Source organism: Xenopus laevis, chromosome 1L, assembly GCF_017654675.1.
Source record: "Xenopus laevis strain J_2021 chromosome 1L, Xenopus_laevis_v10.1, whole genome shotgun sequence".
NCBI classification, from domain to species: domain Eukaryota; kingdom Metazoa; phylum Chordata; class Amphibia; order Anura; family Pipidae; genus Xenopus; species Xenopus laevis.
The window spans coordinates 3,896,816-3,914,909 of record NC_054371.1 but is presented as its reverse complement, the minus strand read 5'-3'; the positions used below and the strand labels follow the sequence as shown (position 1 = coordinate 3,914,909).

General features: G+C 36.8%; 1 protein-coding gene across 1 annotated transcript; it reads right to left on the bottom strand.

Annotated features, from left to right (window-relative positions):
* Positions 1-2,320: 2,320 nt before the first annotated feature.
* On the bottom strand, positions 2,321-17,871 carry LOC108704781 (vomeronasal type-2 receptor 116). Its single transcript, XM_018241453.2, has 7 exons — positions 17,821-17,871; positions 17,064-17,372; positions 15,609-16,373; positions 9,657-9,780; positions 8,358-8,360; positions 6,177-7,063; positions 2,321-2,509 (listed from the first exon to the last, which is right to left on the bottom strand). The coding sequence occupies exons 1-7, from the start codon at positions 17,869-17,871 to the stop codon at positions 2,321-2,323; spliced, it is 2,328 nt and encodes a 775-aa protein (XP_018096942.2).
* Positions 17,872-18,094: the final 223 nt, after the last annotated feature.

Sequence of the window (18,094 nt, the reverse complement as noted above, 5' to 3'; positions counted from 1 at the left end):
TCTTTAGTTACGCCCCTGGCGACGGTCACTTCACCCTTTAGTAAATCTGCCCCTAGTGTTTGTTGTTAATTCACTGAAGGGAAATGAAGAGTTAAAGATTGTCAGTTCCTTCAGTGGATCAGTCTGTGCCGGGAGTCCCGGGAGTCCTCACTCTTTATACAGAAGAAATAGAAAAGGGAATTATATGTGTGTAACTCCCCAGGGGTCGCACTATTATCAGTCACAGCGGCTTCTCCTCCCTGGAACACAATTACTCTTGTCACTTTCATAACTTCTCCTGAAACTTTTCTTTAGAAAATAACAGTCTGGCAACTCCCGTGGGAACCACTCCCCAAAGTCATTCCAACAGCTGCTGTGACTTACGGATCAGTTTCTCTGCACAATCCTGCAGGGACGGCCTGTAACACAGACTTTCTCATTCAGATGGAAAGTTCTTTGTCTTTCTTTCTCAATCAATTTCCTCATTGTGTTATGTGATACAGTAATTAACCAATCAGATCCAGCGAAAATCATTTATATTACGCATTACATCCACAAAGTACTGATATATGCATTAGCCCAATACTTCCCAAAATACAATGTGAGTATTAAACCAGCCGTGTCCATTTAATAATGTGAGTATTACCCCCAATGTTATGTGAGTATTAACTCAGTTCTGCCCAATACATAATGTATTACCCCAGCCTGATGTTTTGAAAATGGTTCTAAGAGTCTCTTATACAGTCTCTGCTTCATTCAGTTTGTGCTTAATGCAAGGATTACATGTGGTAATCCATGTTAATCCAATTTTATTGATTGTGTATAGATGAAGCCACTTTGGTTTGTGTGTTTGACACAGAATAACTAAACCAAGTTATCCCATTTATCTCATTTAACACAGAAAATTGCATCACAACATCCCATCTAATTAAAGCGTTCCCTATTATGAACAATGGTGCTTTGGTATGCTAATGAAAAGGTTAAATGCATGAAATGAGTTAAGATGACTTTAGATAACACAGTTGATTCAGTTAATCCTGAGTCATGACGCATTTAACTCACAAATCCAAGTGGCTTCATCTCTAGTTCTCCTTCCTTCCTCTGCTTTCTCGCCCATTTCATACTCACGCTCCCTGTTCCTGTATACTACCCAGCCTGCCTGTCTGCCTTAAAGGTACACTGTAACTTAAACACTCAGACACTACTGTTACCTTTAAAAAAAAAAGCATTAACTTCAACATTAATGTAGTAGAGTATCCAACAAACACATAGGGTAACACTGAAATTAAACAGATTTGCATATATGTGACAAATTATGAATAGAGATTAAATCTCTTAAATCAGTCTTGATGTTGGGCACCTTGGCCTTCTTGTCAACCATCTTGTTGAACGTGGTTCCTCATTTTCCTGAGGCCCCCCATCTCTCTTTGTGGGACAGAGACATCTGTGTCTTTTCCTCTAGGAAATTGTTCAGTTTCTTGAAGTGGCGGAGTACACTTAGATGTTCCATTCCTTGTCAAAGACATGCCCAATGGAAAGGGAACCATTGTGGGTTATGCTGTGTCTATCATGGGTGGCTGTGACCATGTTTTCTTTTTGCACAGTGACCTGGTACAGATAAGGGTTGTATGTAGATGACAGTATCATCCTTTTGGGCAGATGAATATTGAGCTTGGTGTCTTTGATCCACACAGTGTTTTAAATTTTCTCTTTATTTTAGAAGTCTGTGTTTCTTATGTATGAGTCTCTTTGTGGTTGAGTACGTGTACCAGTAATCTCTAGAGTCAAGTGAAAGTTGGTCTGTTGAAGAAAAGTTGTGCTGGAGATATATTAGTTGTTGAGTGGAGTGTGTTTCTGTAGTTATGCAAGAACATGTAAAGTGTCTGTTTTAGGGGGATTTGCTCCAGTTGGGCAGCTGGTCAATGCTACAGAATGGATTAGACAGAGTGCTGGCAATTTCTTTCTGTGTTTTGTGTATAAATTGTAGCCAAATATTGCTTATAGCTGCCATTCAGCATTTAAATCAAGGAATGATTTATAGGTGGGGCAGCTCCTTGTTTTCTAACTAGAGCCTCTGAGTTAAGGATAATTGTACTGTTGGTCTTATGACTCAGTCACACTGTCTGCTGGGGGACTTTAAATACACTACATACATAGAATGCTAATGGATAGTTTAGTGCTCATGTACAATGAGGAGCCTTGATATGACACGTGAGCTTACATATTTTTGCCAAAGTGTGGTACTAACAAATATTGGCTTTTTATCTTTTATAGCAGCCGGTCAACCCGGTTATACCAAGTGCTGGTGATTTCTTTCTGTGTTCAGTAGAAACTCTTTTACCTAGACTCTAGGTGGAACTGTTGAGATATTCATGATCATTCTAGGTGCTAGACTGATCATGAATATCTCAACAATTCCATTGGCCTTTGGCAAGAGTGGAGTTATTTTTCTGTGTTTGAATCCAAGGTATCCAGCAAATTGTTGAAATGTATGTCCATTGAATGTAGGACCATTATCTGTCTTAATTATCTGAAATAGAAGGAAGTAAACTGACAGCTGACATTGATTAAACAAATGCAATTTTTGGATAGCATGAATATGTGTCCATGACAACAAGGATATACTGACTGCTTGGAAGTGGACCATAAATGTGTATTGCAGGTTCATCTCAAATATTTGATGGAAGCTGAGACATTTATAGTGGTTCAGGCTTGGAAGAGTTGGTTATCAGCTGGCATGTAGAACAGAGTTTTATTGTATTTTCAACATACTGATGCATGCTGGGGTACCAAGATGACATTCATAAGCAATGTTTACAATGGTTTTGAGAAGACACATAGACGCTACAAGTTTAGTTCACTTGAGAACAAGATAGTCCTTAGTGATGGAGAGTTCCTCGCTGACAGTAAATAAGGACTTTAGTTAACTTATATCTACTTCAGGATCTGGAAAGTTGGCTCTCTGAATTCCATGCCAATTGTTAGTTTGAATTGTTTTTATTACTGCAGAACAGTTTTGTCTTGTTTTGTACTTGGTACCTTAAGCTATGAGGGAGATAAGATGGTAGAAAGCTTTGAAGGGATATTCAGCAAAACCAACAATTTTGGTCAGTAGTTTAGAGTAGGACATGGTTACCCATTTTGGATTCCTCTCAAATGTGTACTTTCCAAAAATATATGGTTTTGGGGGTTCAACATGTTTTTGTTAACCTCTTAAAAAACGCAGCAAATGTGTTGCTTATTCGGTAGTTGAAGTGACTTAAAGGGATACTGTCATGGGAAAAAAAAATTTTTCAAATGAATCAGTGCAGAATTCTGCACTGAAATACATTTCTCAAAAGAGCAAATGGATTTTTTTATATTCAGTTTTGAAATCTGACATGGGGCTAGACATATTGTCAATTTCCCAGCTGCCCCAAGTCATGTGACTTGTGCTCTGATAAACTTCAATCACTCTTTACTGCTGTACTGCAAGTTGGAGTGATATCACCCCCTCCCTTTTCCCCCCCAGCAGCCAAACAAAAGAACAATGGGAAGGTAACCAGATAACAGCTCCCTAACACAAGATAACAGCTGCCTGGTAGATCTAAGAACAGCACTCAATAGTAAAAACCCATGTCCCACTGAGACACATTCAGTTACATTGGGAAGGAAAAACAGCAGCCTGCCAGAAAGCATTTCTCTTCTAAAGTGCAGTCACAAGTTACATGACATGGGGCAGCTGGGAAATTGACAAAATGTCTAGCCCCCATGTCAGATTTCAAAATTGAATTTAAAAAAATCTGTTTGCTCTTTTGAGAAATGGATTTCAGTGCATAATTCTGCTGGAGCAGCACTATTAACTGATTCATTTTGAAAAAAAAATTTTCCCATGACAATATCCCTTTAATTTTGGGGTCTCTAAATGCCAGATACTTTGGTAATCCTATGCACAATGGGCATGAAACTTTTCAGCAGACCCCTAGCATTCATATTTAGACTATATATTTAGACTATATATATTTGGTACCTAATGCTATGTGGGAGATACAAACTTGCTAAATGTAAGTTTTGAGGTGATTTTTTTAAATTGTCACAATTCTTTTTAGAAACCAATACATTCCGAAAATGTTTCATGTTTAGTAATGAGGAGTAGAAAGACATAGTTACCCATTTTAGATTTAACAGAATCTGTACTTTTCAAAAATATATGGTTTCCCAAGGTAAACATATTTTTCAGGATGTATTGGCTTTGGAATCCAAAGTATGCCATATTTTACTGTAGCTCTTTGAAATTTACTGCTGGGAGTTTTTGATCTTTAGAAGTCAGAAATCTTCATAAAGCTATACTGTGCGTATCTGGTATTGCAACATTAAAGACACTTGAAGCTTTCAAAATCTGTTGAATTTTTGTGCATAAAATTTAATTATTTTTCTGGTATGAATGCCTATATTGTGAAAAATGGCAATGTTTTATTTTTTTTTGTATTTAGAGGTCTAAATCTTGTACCAGAAGTGGAATTACCCAAAAACTCAGGAAGATTTAGAAAGCTCGGGTTAAAAAAAAAACAATGTATAGTTTTCCTAGGTAATCTATAAATCCCCCCCAGAACCCTAAAATTAGAGAGCATAAAGGGGGTCATTTATAAAGTTTGCGCAGCGCATATTATTTCGCAAATGGTTGTATTGCCCATGTTTTTTCCTGAACGCTAATATATTGCACTGCTCTGCCCGTCTTTCTGTTTTTTGCGAATTCACATTGTGAATACATTTTCGCAAATGACAAGCAAATTAGACAGGTGTTTGCGCGAGCAATGTGCGAGGTTGTTGTGTGTGAAAATAGCATTGACAGTAACTTAAATTCGCACTTTGTGAAACTGTTTTGCAAATATTTTTTCCCACCACCAAAGTTGTGGTGTAATTCAGTCGCAGAGTGTGTGCATAAATATTCACAAATTTTGTGACTTTTTACATATCTAAAAGGCTCTTATAGACATTCGCATTGTAAAAATTCTGTTTGCACCACACTTATTCAGCTTTATAAATAAAACCATGTACAGGGAAAATATTGCCAGGGGCCTATCGGCTCCCAGCAGGGAGTAGTCAGGACCAAGGAGGAAGCTTAGGGTTCAAAGTCCAAGTTTGGCATCTTTTTATTTCAAATCTTTGCGCCTGATGGGTGACGTCATTGCACCAGCAATGAGACACCACTACCCATGTGGCAGCCATGGGAACCGCCATTTTGGGAGCAGCGCAGACAAAGACAGGAACACCATCGGGCGCTCCTCAGAAATATATTCACTTTGAGAACCAATCTGCCTTGTGCTAAGTTTATAAATGACCCCCAGTATGTTAAAAAAAGACCTGGAAATGAGTGCACATGAAATTCAGCTAGCACTTAAAGGGTTAAACTGATTTTCTAAAAGAGAGTGAATGTCTGTATATTACTATTTTGTCCTGTTCTTGTCAAGGTTTCACTCTTGTTTGAGGCAGTTTTTTAGAAAAGGAACTATTGAACTCAATTAGTCAATGACCGAATATGTTTATGACTCCTGTTAGTTCCTAATATGTTTTTGACTTCTGAAAGATCTCATAGAATCCTCCTTCATTATAGCCGGGGGCAGAATATGTACTAATAACCAATAAGATGAGATCTCTGCTTCGTGTGTTGGAAACCTGGCCAACTCCTGATGAGCACCTGGGAAGTAAGATCTGTTATTGACCAAGTGGTTTAATCTCTGAGCTCATTTTTATTTGAGCAAATAATAACAGGGTCCCTATTTTGATGGCTGAGACCTCTCCTGTGGAGTAAACAAGCTTGCTGCCCAGAGCCCTTGGTTTCCACTTGTGACTTCTCTGTCAACTGAAATGGGATCTCCCAGTTGGTTGATGCAGATGATGATGCGGACTCAAACGGTGATGCATTCTTGATTATTTTACTTATTTTATTGCTGATTGAAAAGGCGATGCATTCTTAATTGTTTTACTAACTTTATTGGTAATAAAGTTTGCTTAATATACTAGGTGTGGTGTGTAGATTATTTCCACTCATAGAACCGCAATCAAAAGAATACTAATTGGTATCCAATATTACAGTATATGAGACTATCCTACTTTTTATTGAAATATACTTTTATTACATAGCAAATGGAGAGCCTAAAGATTATTACATATTAAAATGTATCAAATAAGTCACTTCTCTATTTATTATTCCTCACTAAAAATTGCTTTGTATTCCTCTTTGGCTTAAATATAATAATGTAACATTTGGGTAGAAATATACAGAAGAGAAGGCCACAGCTTGAAGAGATTATGGCAAATATTTCCACTGCCACCATGTATTTGCCTTTGGTGCTCAGATAGGCCGGGATCATTGTGATCCAAACACTGCAGAAGAGCAACATGCTGAAAGTGATGTACTTGGCCTCATTAAAACTGTCCGGTAATGTCCGAGCCAAGAAAGCTACAATGAAACTACCAGACGCCAACAATCCCATGTAGGAGAGAACAATATAGAAGGCAACTACTGAGCCCTCGTTGCATTGAATGATGATTTTTCCAGGTTCAGAAAGAAGGTTCAGCTCCACAAATGGTGGAGAAAGGGTCAGCCAGATTACAGTAATTAGAGTCTGAATAAATGAACAAGTGACAATAATACGATGGGCCAGTTGTATTTTCAACCAGTTTCTCCAGGAACTATTAGGCTTGGTGGCTTTGAAAGCAATACAAACCATAATTGTTTTTGCCAGGACAGAAGACATAGCTATGGAGAAACTGATCCCAAAAGAGGTTTGTCGGAGGATGCAGGTTATATCAGATGGGCGACCAAGGAACAAAAACACAGAGAGGAAGCTCAGCTTGATGGAGAAAAGGAGAATAAAGCTCAGATTGCAATTGTTGGCCTTCACTAATGGAGTATCTCGAAATGAAATAAAGATTCCTAATATAACTGTCACTAATAAAATAGACACCACAGAGAGGACAATAAAGACCAGAGTTAGGGAATCACCTTCATATGAGAGGAACTCAGTTTGCTTCTCAATACACATGGTTTTCTCAATATTTGGCCATTTATAGATGGGACATTTTAGACAATTTTCCATATCTGCAAAGAATAATTAGGAATATAGTAACATTACCTTTAAACATGACATTTTACAATGTTAGATTAAGATTAGGGCTGAACCACTTTTTACCATCTAAATCATATTAAAAATTACAGGTTCTCTCAAGTCTTTTATTCAGATTTGCTAAGCATGTCCCCCATAATCTCCTCTAGAAATACCACTGCCTCACCCAATTATCACTTCCAAAGCATTACACAAGACATTAGCACATGGTCTTGGTTTCAAATTATTACAGATGGAGTCACTTTCTTTTGTATGTTAATCGCACTGTAACGCTAGTTAAGCGGAAGCAAGTGTGATGTGTCACAAAGCCTCATCGCGTTTAGCACATTTACTCACATGTTTCTGCCACTAGAGGCCACCAAGCACTAGGTAATGTGATTAGTTCCAGTATACAGTGCATGGTTTACCAAGAGAGATGAGAGAACAACACATAGTGTGTTGTAGTGGTGGCTTATCAGATTAAGTGCTTGTTTTTTTGACCAAGGGGTTCAGTGTTCAATCCCCGCTATATGTAACTTTTCTCCCCCTCTAATTTATATTAAAAAGTAAAACGATTTATATATCATCCTCCCTGACTGTTTCCCTCAGCCACCGCCATGTCTTTCTCCCTCTACCCGAATTTCCTTTGCCCAATGTGTCTCTCCCACTGATTTTTCATTTGTCCCTGTGTCTCTCCCTCTCTCACCTTGATTTTTTCTTTTTACTCTGTGTCCCTCTCAGCCTGATTTTTCATCTGCCCATCTGTCTCTCTCTCTCTCTCCCCCGATTTTTCTTTTTCCCCTGTGTCCCTCTCAGCCCGATTTTTCATCTGCCCTTCTGTCTCCCAGATTTTTTTATCTGCCTCTGTGTATCTCCTGCACCATGCAACATGCTATATCTTGATTGTAGTGTAGTGGTTAGGGTAGTGGTTTGAGAAATTAAAGGTCATAGGCTTGAATCCTGTCAGTACTTTTTTTTTTAAGCTCTATATCAATTAAATTATATTTTAATTATATGTAACTGAGCTAAAGAGAGAGGGACACAGGAAAATGAAAAATTGGGGGGAGAGAGGGGGTCAGAAGGGCAGATGAAAAATCAGACTGAGAGAGGGACACAGGGGATAAAGAGAAAATTGGGAGAGAGACAAACAAGGGAAAATGAAAAATCAGGGGGGGATAGTGAAAAAAATAAAGGTATTTTGGAAGTTGAACATGAAAACCGCTGGTTAGAGACAAGTGCTCTACCCACAATGCCACTGCTACTTCCATGTTTCCCTGCATGTAATGTGACCAGCTCATTTATCTTGATTCGTTACAGCACGCCAGATGTACAATTCTTTATGGCTTCATCTGTACATAAGTAACTGCATATGGTCGTATTAAGTGCAGATCATTAGGGAAACAATTCTGGAACAAAACATTTGTTTGTGCCTAATAACAAACTGAATAAAGCCCTATTTTAACATCCAGTATATATTAATTTAAGCAAAGCAAAATATATCATTTATGGGGTAAGACCAGTCTCAATAAGTTTTTAGTACTCTTATAAGGGACTATGGCTAGTGATGAGTGAATTTTTTGTTGGCATTCATCGATTCACAGTAAAAAACCACATGTAGACATTGCCAGATTTTTTTTTGAAAAACCAAGACAAAAATTAACTACAAAAAAACTCCATAGATTTTTTTGCAAGCATTCCATTGATTTTGATGCAGTTTCAGAGAGAAAAAATGTTGCCCCTAGACAAAAAAGTACCCCATGTGAGTAATCCTATGCAGATGGTCAATTTGACTGATAATCAGAAATCACACATAAAGACTAAATGGGTTCATGAGCCAAGCCATGATTCTTTTGGGCCTCCTTAGTGCGAAGCTACTCCTTTCCGGTTTTGTTGGATTCCCATGACAAATTCGGAGGTAATTTGCTTTCTTATCAACTGCTGTGATTTAAAGCTGATTACTGTAACTGTAAGTATGATTGTTTTCCCCTGAGGAAGTCACATTTGATAATTAAGCACATTGGTCTTTTCTTAATTAAAAGATTTTCTCATCAATTGTTAAATGTCATTTATGGAATAAAAATGTTTATATGGGTGTTACCCTAGTGGAGCACACTATTCTTTTTATTTGTTTTCAAAATTCTGTCATATGTTTGTAAACCTTCTACATGAACATATTCAAGACAAAGATAGGATCTGAATAGCTAAGCACTTATCTACTGATGAATGATAATTTATTTCAATGCTGCTTTCTTACCTGATAATACAACACAACTGACCCCTCATAAAGATTCTCTACACCGAATCCTCAGCCTTAAACCCCCTTTAGGGCACTCCTCCAAATACTCTGAGGTAATATTTATATTTTAAAGAGGTTGCATGTTATTTGATATTATTTTGTCTCTCCTTAGATTACTGGTGCTGCAGCTGTATAAAGGGACGGCACCGCCACAGGTATCCAGCACACAACTATGCTGCAAAGGGTGGAAGAGCCTTTTGTTTAACTCAGTAAACACAGTGACTTGCCCCCACTTTGCAGCATATCCACATTTTGGCTGTTTATTGTTTTCTCTTTACAACATGACTAGTTACCAGTTAAGTTGGAGATCTCCCCCTCTGAGCATCTGGCACAGTCATAGCAGCAGGGCGGCGCTCTTTCCCTTGTGACTTTTCTGTAGCCGGGAGGGCAGTTTGGAGAACACTGGGACTTCAGAATCTACAAATCAGAATAAAAATAGTGATAACTGTATTATTGAGTTTTCAGTTCTTTATATTTAAACATCCAAAAAGTAGGTTCAGGGGGTTAATTACAATTTCAATATGTATTATCAGTAACATACAATTAACCTTAACATCTTTACCCTCTTCTTTTCTCAAGACATTCAGTTATGTAACTTGAATCCTCAACTTGAACCAATGAGATTAATGGTACAACTATGACTGGAGAACATGTGGGAGATAAGATGTTCTCAAGTAATAGTTTTTAGTCAACTTCAATTCATTTCTTTTTACTTTAAAATCTATCTTTACTAATGATTTGTAGTTTATTAGTTTGGGTTAGTAATACATATTTACTTACTCTGTATTTGTGAGATGCATGGATTCTGTAGCACACACATGAAGTAGTAACTAACCATGATATATTTAAATGTTATATGTTTTTACTTTTAAAGGGATGTCCTGGCTGTCCTATATGTTCCAAACATGGTATTACAGTGTAGTTTATCTAATACAATTCATATGGACTATCTGGTATGTTAAAGGGAGTAAGAGGGGTGGAAAAAGCATTTCAAATTCAGGCTGAAAAGCATTTGCTCAGTATAAAAATAAAAACTGGGCAAAATAAAACATGTTTCTATTATACTTAGTTAGCCAAAAATGTAATGTGCAAATTCTGGAGTTAGAAGATGTCTCAAATAATAGCCATTGTCCAACTTCCTGCTTTTCAGCTCTCGTATTGATTATCAGTAAGTAACCAATTAGACTTGAGGGGGGGGGGCATATGAGTCATAACGGTTTGAATTTGTTGATCTGATGATCAATTGTAGAGTCACTAAACAGTTATGCCCAATGTGACCCTCCTTAAAGTTGTTGACTAGTTAACTAACTCAGAGTTAGAGAGCTGAAAAGCAGGAAGTTGTGTTCTATTCTGTTATGTTACACATCCACTCACTCCAGCCTTAATACATTATAATTTTGGCTTACCGACTACATTATAAATAGTTTTTTTTTTTTATTTTGCACAGCCTATTTACGTACCCAGGTTTTAATTTTACATTGATCTGTTCATTAAAAATATACATTTTTCAGAACTCTTTTCATAGAAATCTTCAATGTTCTGTACTTGCAATGAAACAAGTGTCTACATATGCAAGAAATTCTTAGGGAATTTGCTTATTAATTTGTTGTAAAACCAACAGAAAAGCTATAAGACAGATGTAAATTATTTTAGTTAAATGCACAGTAAGTAGCATTCATATCTATGTGGCCATTTGTCCTCATCTCTCACTCATGGTTGTTGAATCATTATGTCATCATGTGAGCCCATATAATCTAGGGATGCACCGAATCAACTATTTTGGATTTGGCCGAACCCCCGAATACTTTGCAAAAGATTTGGCCGGATACTGAACCGAATCCGAGGTGAGAAGGGGAAAACATTTTTTACTTCCTTGTTTTGTGACAGTCATGCGATTTCCCTCCCCATCCCTAATTTGCACATTATTGCAAATTAGAATTCGGATTCGGTTGGGCTGGGCAGAAGGATTCAGCCGAATCCGAATCCTGCTGAAAAAGGCCGAATCCTGGCCAAAATCCCGAACCGAATCCTGGATTAGGTGCATCCCTAATATAATCATAGAACCTTGAAATTCAATATACTGTAAGTAGATGCCAAGATAGATGCCAACGTTAATACCTGATTGCAAATCTTAATTTGTAAATTCCTGTACTTGAATTATTTATAATCTGTAATGTGTTATCACTGGTTACTCAAGCAGTTCCAATCCAATATCATCGAGGAGGAAATGTGATGTTACTGATGAGTAATTTTATAACAATTTCAATGTAATCAGCTATAATGCCGATGATGTCATTTTCCATTAAATTTGCATGAAGAATGGCATCAGAAAACGTTAATGGATGGGACCCCCAGTGGGTTGAGTTTCTGTTGTAATAAAGTAATTCATTTGCTTTTCAAAATGTTTTTCTTTGATTGTAAACAGCATATGAAATTGTTCCTACCTGGTTATTGGTGTTTTTCTTCCAAAATATGTTTTGGATATCGATCTTTAGAGAACTTCCAGAACCTGACCAAAAATATTCACCGACTGGTATTTGTTTGTTTTCTGAGTTGAAATAAATATGCCAAGTGGAAATTCCGTACGTCACAGGAGATTTGTTGAGCTCATTGAAATTAATTTCTGTTCCACAAGGTTCAGTGAAGCGCACATTTCTTAGATATCGGTGTAACTGTACGATAAGATTATTACTGTTAACACCTATTTATGAACCACCAACATAATCCAGAGTTTGGTACAAGAATGTTATAGAACAAACATACAAATACATTGAAGTGGGTACAGCTCATTAGAGCTTACAGTTAATAAAAAAAAAAATATATATATATATATATAGTGAATTAATATCCGCTTTATTATGGAGTCTGACAGAATATAAGAAGACTGTGATTCTTATGAATGAAGCTTTGTGCACTGAAGTCTTATACATATACATAAATGAAAATATTATAATGTTTGGGTTCTCTAAACCTTATAATATCAGTGGACCTAACAGCTCTCTGTGTCCATGTACTGCTGAGATAGTTCTCATCCTCACAGGCCAAACATAGACTTGATTCAGTTTTCCTGTCTGGTCTGTTTAAGTCATGGAATAACAAAAAACATTGATTTTTCTTGATTAAAACTAGGCAAAACATATGTGTGTGGATTTGTTTCTGGTGGATTTTCTCAAATGACAGAAGTGCCAATCCCGTTTTCATACGAAGAAAGTAACTGTTTTTGTTATGCCTCCAGCATTGTTTTATTGTTTGTGTTGCACCACCTAGTGATTTAGTTGTTGGTTTCTGCACATTGTTGTAAGAATGTCCTTCTTGGGCTACCATACCCTTACCATGTGACTATGTGTAACACCAGGAAATGATTAGTATAGCTGCCATCTTTACAGTGTGCACAGCTAGTTATCCTACCTAATCCAGTCTTGTTGTAGCATCATTGATAGGTATTAATAATCTCCAACCCTGGTTTATGAATGCAGACCTATATTTACTTATTTTGTACCTTTTGTGCAAGGTTATACAGGTATCTGTTTATGTGCAGATACCTCATGGCACTGCTACATCAGTTATTACCCCGGCATCTGGGCCTTACTCCTACATGGATGCCTCTCTTTTGTGCAGTGATACATGAGACTGTCTATTGTGTTTAATGTATGCTATGATATATTATACAGTTACACTAAGCACTGACATGTTCTACCTTCCTCAGTTTTACACCGTCCCCTTGTTAATAAAACTAAGGCTTTCTAATCTGGTCTCAGTGGATTAATGAAGGAAGGAGTTTAGCTACAGTACATGTCAAGCTACTCACTACTCCAGGGTAACACAAAGTGATGACAGAACAGTTTTATTTACTGCAGGGTTTTTCATAGATGAGACACTTGTTTAAGTCAATACAATATGCAAACTAAAATGATTTAAAGACCAACCTACTAAAATTAGAACAGACTGGTTCACCAGCAATCTGACTATCAATAAATCACAAGTGTGATCATGCTAAAAATGGATTCACGTGTTGTGTATATTGATACCAGTCATTACAGGTACTTGTGTCTAAAGGTGCTTTGTGTGTTTGTACTTAGTGTTACTGTTCCATCTTCTCTGATGAATAGCATGCAAATTAGCTTATTGATACCAGGGGACACTGGGACTGTCAGCATGGAGGCAATTCAAGGATTTCCACAAAACTCTATGTTAACATGCACACACATGCCAAAAAGAACATTCTCGTGGCACTGGAAATGGTCAAATTCCCAAACTGTGTCCTATACACAAAAAACACACAGAAGAAATTGCATATATACACAGGGAAAATTGTGGCAGGCACACTAGAATGTGAGAAAAAAAACCTCATTATGCATTATGGGAAAAAGACTGGATATATGCACTTTGGACATGGTGATACATTTGTATATACCTATTTTCCTTTTTGAAAGTGTCCGAGTCTCTATTGGGTCAACTTAATTCAGTAAAGTAAAATACCCCACTCATTATCTTTCATGTTTCAAGCACTGCGTATCTTGACAGCGCTATATAAATAAATGATGATGATGATGTTTCTCCGCTGCTTTCTAAGCTGCACCAACTTGCACACACTTCCTGGTCACAGAGAGCTCACTCCAAGCCCCACCCCTTTCTCACAGACGAGAACCAATCAGTCCCAACATCTGTACTGGCTTATCAATAAATACATTAATAAAGCTCTTGTTTTATTTACCATTTTTTCTGCCCCATAGATCATTTTGGGAGTAATACACCATTTTCCCAGTTACTGTATCACAGTATGAATATTTGTTATTTTTTTCTATTTCATATGAGATATGTCAAATATAAAGCACTCTATACTGGACAAACCTCATTAAACCAACCCCTGTATATGCTTATGGTGCTCTAATAATCAATAAATATAATAAAAATCCTCATACTGAATATTGTTCAAACACACATAGGGGCACATTTACCTAGGGTCGAATATCGAGGGTTAATTAATCCTCGATATTCAACTGGCGAATTGAAATCCATCGACTTCGAATATCGAAGTCGAAGGATTTAGTGCAATTCGTTCGATCAAAGGAATAATTGTTCGATCGAACAATTCGATGGATTTTAATCCATCGATTGAACGAAATTCCTTTGATCAAAAAAACGTTGTAAAGCCTATGGGGACCTTCCCCATAGACTAACATTGGCCTTGGTAGGTTTTAGGTGGCGAACTAGGGGGTCAAAGTTTTTTTTAAAGAGACAGTACTTCGACTATCGAATAGTCGAATAGTCAAACGATTTTTAGTTTGAATTGTTCGATTTGAAGTCGAAGGTCATAGTCGAAGGTCGAAGTAGCCAATTCGATGGTCGTAGTAGCCAAAAAAAACATTCAAAATTTGAAGTTTTTTCCCTCTATTTTCCTCTATTCCTTCACTCGAGCTTAGTGAATGGGCCCCATAAGGTTATTATTAAAGGGGTGTTCACCTTTAAGTTAACTCTAAGTATGTTATAAAATGGCTAATTCTAAGTAACTTTTCAGTTGTTCTACATTATTTTTTTTTATATAGTTTTTTAACTATTTGCCTTCATCTTCTGACTATTTCCAGCTTTCAAATGGGGGGGGGGTCACTGACTCCATCTAAAAACAAATGCTCTCAATGGCTGCAAATTTGTTGCTATTGCTACTTTTTATTCCTCATATTCTATTCAGGCCTCTCCTCTTCATATTCTAGTCTCTCATTCAAATCAATGCATGGTTGCTAAGGTAATTTGGACTCTAGCAACCAGATTGCTGAAATTGACAACTAGAGAGCTGCTGAATGAAAAACAAAATAACTCAAAACCACATATGATATAAAAGGAAAGCCATTTGCAAATTGTCTCAGAATATCCCTCTCTACATCATACTAACAGTTAACTCAAAGGTGAACAACCCCTTTAATGGTCTGCTTTTGATCATTTTGTTATTGGCTAGAACACTGTGGTGGTCACAATACCCCACCAATCTAGAATCCAAAAAGTTGGCTAATATGAAACCCAAAATCAAATCAAATGACATTGATAATATAATTTTCATATTCAAAATGGAACATGTCTTAATTTTCATATTTAATTTGGCGGAAGTGGAAAAATCCTGGTGTCTAAACAAATCTAAAATTGATTCGTAAATGTAGTAAATCTACAATACAAAATATCACATGTGCGACATATTCAAGACTATAGATTTACCTTCTAACCATTATTTTTTTATGAATCATATTTGTTACCTGTTTTCTGTGAATGTATTTGTGAATATCTTTATGATGGGATTTTCCAGATGAGGAGAGCATGAGATGTTCTGCATGTGCCAATCCAGTTGCTGCTCTGTACACTTGGTAATTAGGTTTGTGTGGCCAAACTGATGTTTCATAACTGGAACAATTATTAAAAACAGTTCCATAAACCTGCTGAAATAAATAATCCTTCTCTTTATCATGTGTCACACATCTGAGCATATAAAAGTATAGGTCTTTATATAAAATGTCTTCTTTAACAACCAATCCATATGAATTGTTTTCACTTCTCTCATAACACAGGTTGTTTTCAATAAAGAAAAGGAGACTGCCATTAAATAACATGTAGGAATACAACTGAAGCCACGTTTGTGGAATGACCAAGGTCTTGTCTTTTATCATTGTCTCTACAAGGGAAATTAAAGATTGAGTATGAAAAAGTCCCCCACACAAGACAACAACCTCTGCAGTAGATGTTTGTATCCTTGTTAATGTTCTTATATTTGTAATTCTATCTTCTGTTAGAGTCCCAATGAAGTCAACACATGCTCCATGTTTATTGATCTCATTCCTGAGGTTCTTACTCTCTCTTTCTCCACGATCATCACCAGGTGCCAGAATGACCACCCAGGTCCAACCCAGACGTTCCACCAGTTCAGCTATAGCAATGTGCTGAACATCATCATTTAGTCCTGTACTAAAATGATATGGATATAGTGTTCTGTCATTCAGCACTGGGTCTGTGGCCCCATAACTGATCTGAAACATAGGAACATGGCTTTGTTACATGTTACAGAAATAAATATAAACAAAAGCCATTTTTGATAAATTAGAAATATACTTAATACTCTTGATGTACTGTGGATAATGACCTAATATTTCTTAATATTATGGGGCAGTATGGTGCCTAGTGGGAAGCACCCCCTGAGTCTGTGTGGGGGTACCCACTCTAAACAACCCTTAAATATTGTAAAAACAATAATAACTAGTCTTTCTGAAGCAAATACTCATTTAAACTATTTTTTGTGGTTAAAATGACTTAACAAATGTCAACACATATGTAACCCATACTTCAAAAAATCCATACTTAACTTTGAAGTGCTTCAGACTCTACCAAGGGGGAAAGGGGGAAACTTTCTCACAAATTTATAGAGCCCCAATAGAGTTTAAAACACCTTGAATAATCATGTGTGACTGATCTGTCCCCACAAATTTGTGAACTACAACATCCACATAGTCACACATGGCCTGTTTATCTTATACTTGACTTGGGTTGAGAGAACTCACAGAGCAAAGAACTACTGATAACTCTCTCTGCCGATTCACATTAACTGTAATTAAAAACTGACTTGTGATGCCACCATTTATGAGCTACACTTAGACATAAACCTTATAATGAAAATACTGGAGTACATGTTATTAAAAATACTATTCAATAAGCAAACTTACCTGTGAGTATCCATATGAGGTCAGAAATTGTGCTATAGGTAGGGTTGTAACAATTGACCGATCTGCAATAAATGCAACAACTTTTCCATAGTCTCCACAGGAGTAATTAGGAACCATTTCCCCTGGACCTGATAATATCTGCAGTATATTACCTATAGCAAGACTTGGCTCCATACATGAATCATATACTTGATATCCCACAGTGATGTTGGGCAGCAGATCAGGGTTCTTGTTGATATCATCAATGGCAAACAACAAGGAAATTATGTCCTCATAATGATGGGGACTGGGACTGGGAAAATATTGTGCCTGTTAATGTGGAATTATGTAGTAAGAATTTCCAAACTGTGCCAATTGATTTACTGGTTAACTGTAATCCACAATAATGTCCTTGTGAAGACTAGAGACTAGTGACTAGCAATTCCATTTAAATTATTAAAGACACCCACAAGCTTGATGATTGTTATTGATGAATGTTAAGATTGTTTAAGAAATCATCCAAGCCCCTCTTAAAGGGGATAATAGAATCTGCCAATAAAACATAATCTGTCAGGGCATTCCACAATCTCACTGTCTGATTCTGTGCAGAGGAAACTTTGGGCATGGGAGAATAATCATGTTGAAAAAGGAAATGCCCTTCCTAAGCTGTCCTCAACTCCTTCACCTACTGTATGTCTATAGTTTTAAGATATCAGATTTCAAGGAGAACTTCATCATGTACAGTCTGAGATATGATGGACCAAACCACAGCACTAACCTTTGATGAAGCTAGGAGAAAAACTTCAGAATGTGATTCCTCCTTAATCATATTGATAAGTGCCTTAAAGTGAAAACTCCTATCTTATTTAAATAAATGGCTTATCAAAGTCACCCCCAAAAAAGGCTTGATATTCAAATTCTACAAAATGATTAACAATCCCTTTACTACGCTAGGATATTTTCACACTCATACTTGCAAAAATGGGAAGATATAATTGGAAAGGGAATTACAAGGAATGAAATCTGGTGAAATGCAAGTGTATTCACTTTAA

Excerpts from the sequence above, each read along its gene's own strand:
- LOC108704781 (XM_018241453.2), bottom strand. The coding sequence starts at position 17,871 with ATGATTAAGGAGGAATCACATTCTGAAGTTTTTCTCCTAGCTTCATCA. Across the intron at positions 9,781-15,608 it reads AATACATTCACAGAAAACAG|ATTCTGAAGTCCCAGTGTTC; the intron begins GTAACAAATATG and ends TCTGATTTGTAG. Across the intron at positions 2,510-6,176 it reads GGAATACAAAGCAATTTTTA|ATAATTAAGACAGATAATGG; the intron begins GTGAGGAATAAT and ends CTTCTATTTCAG.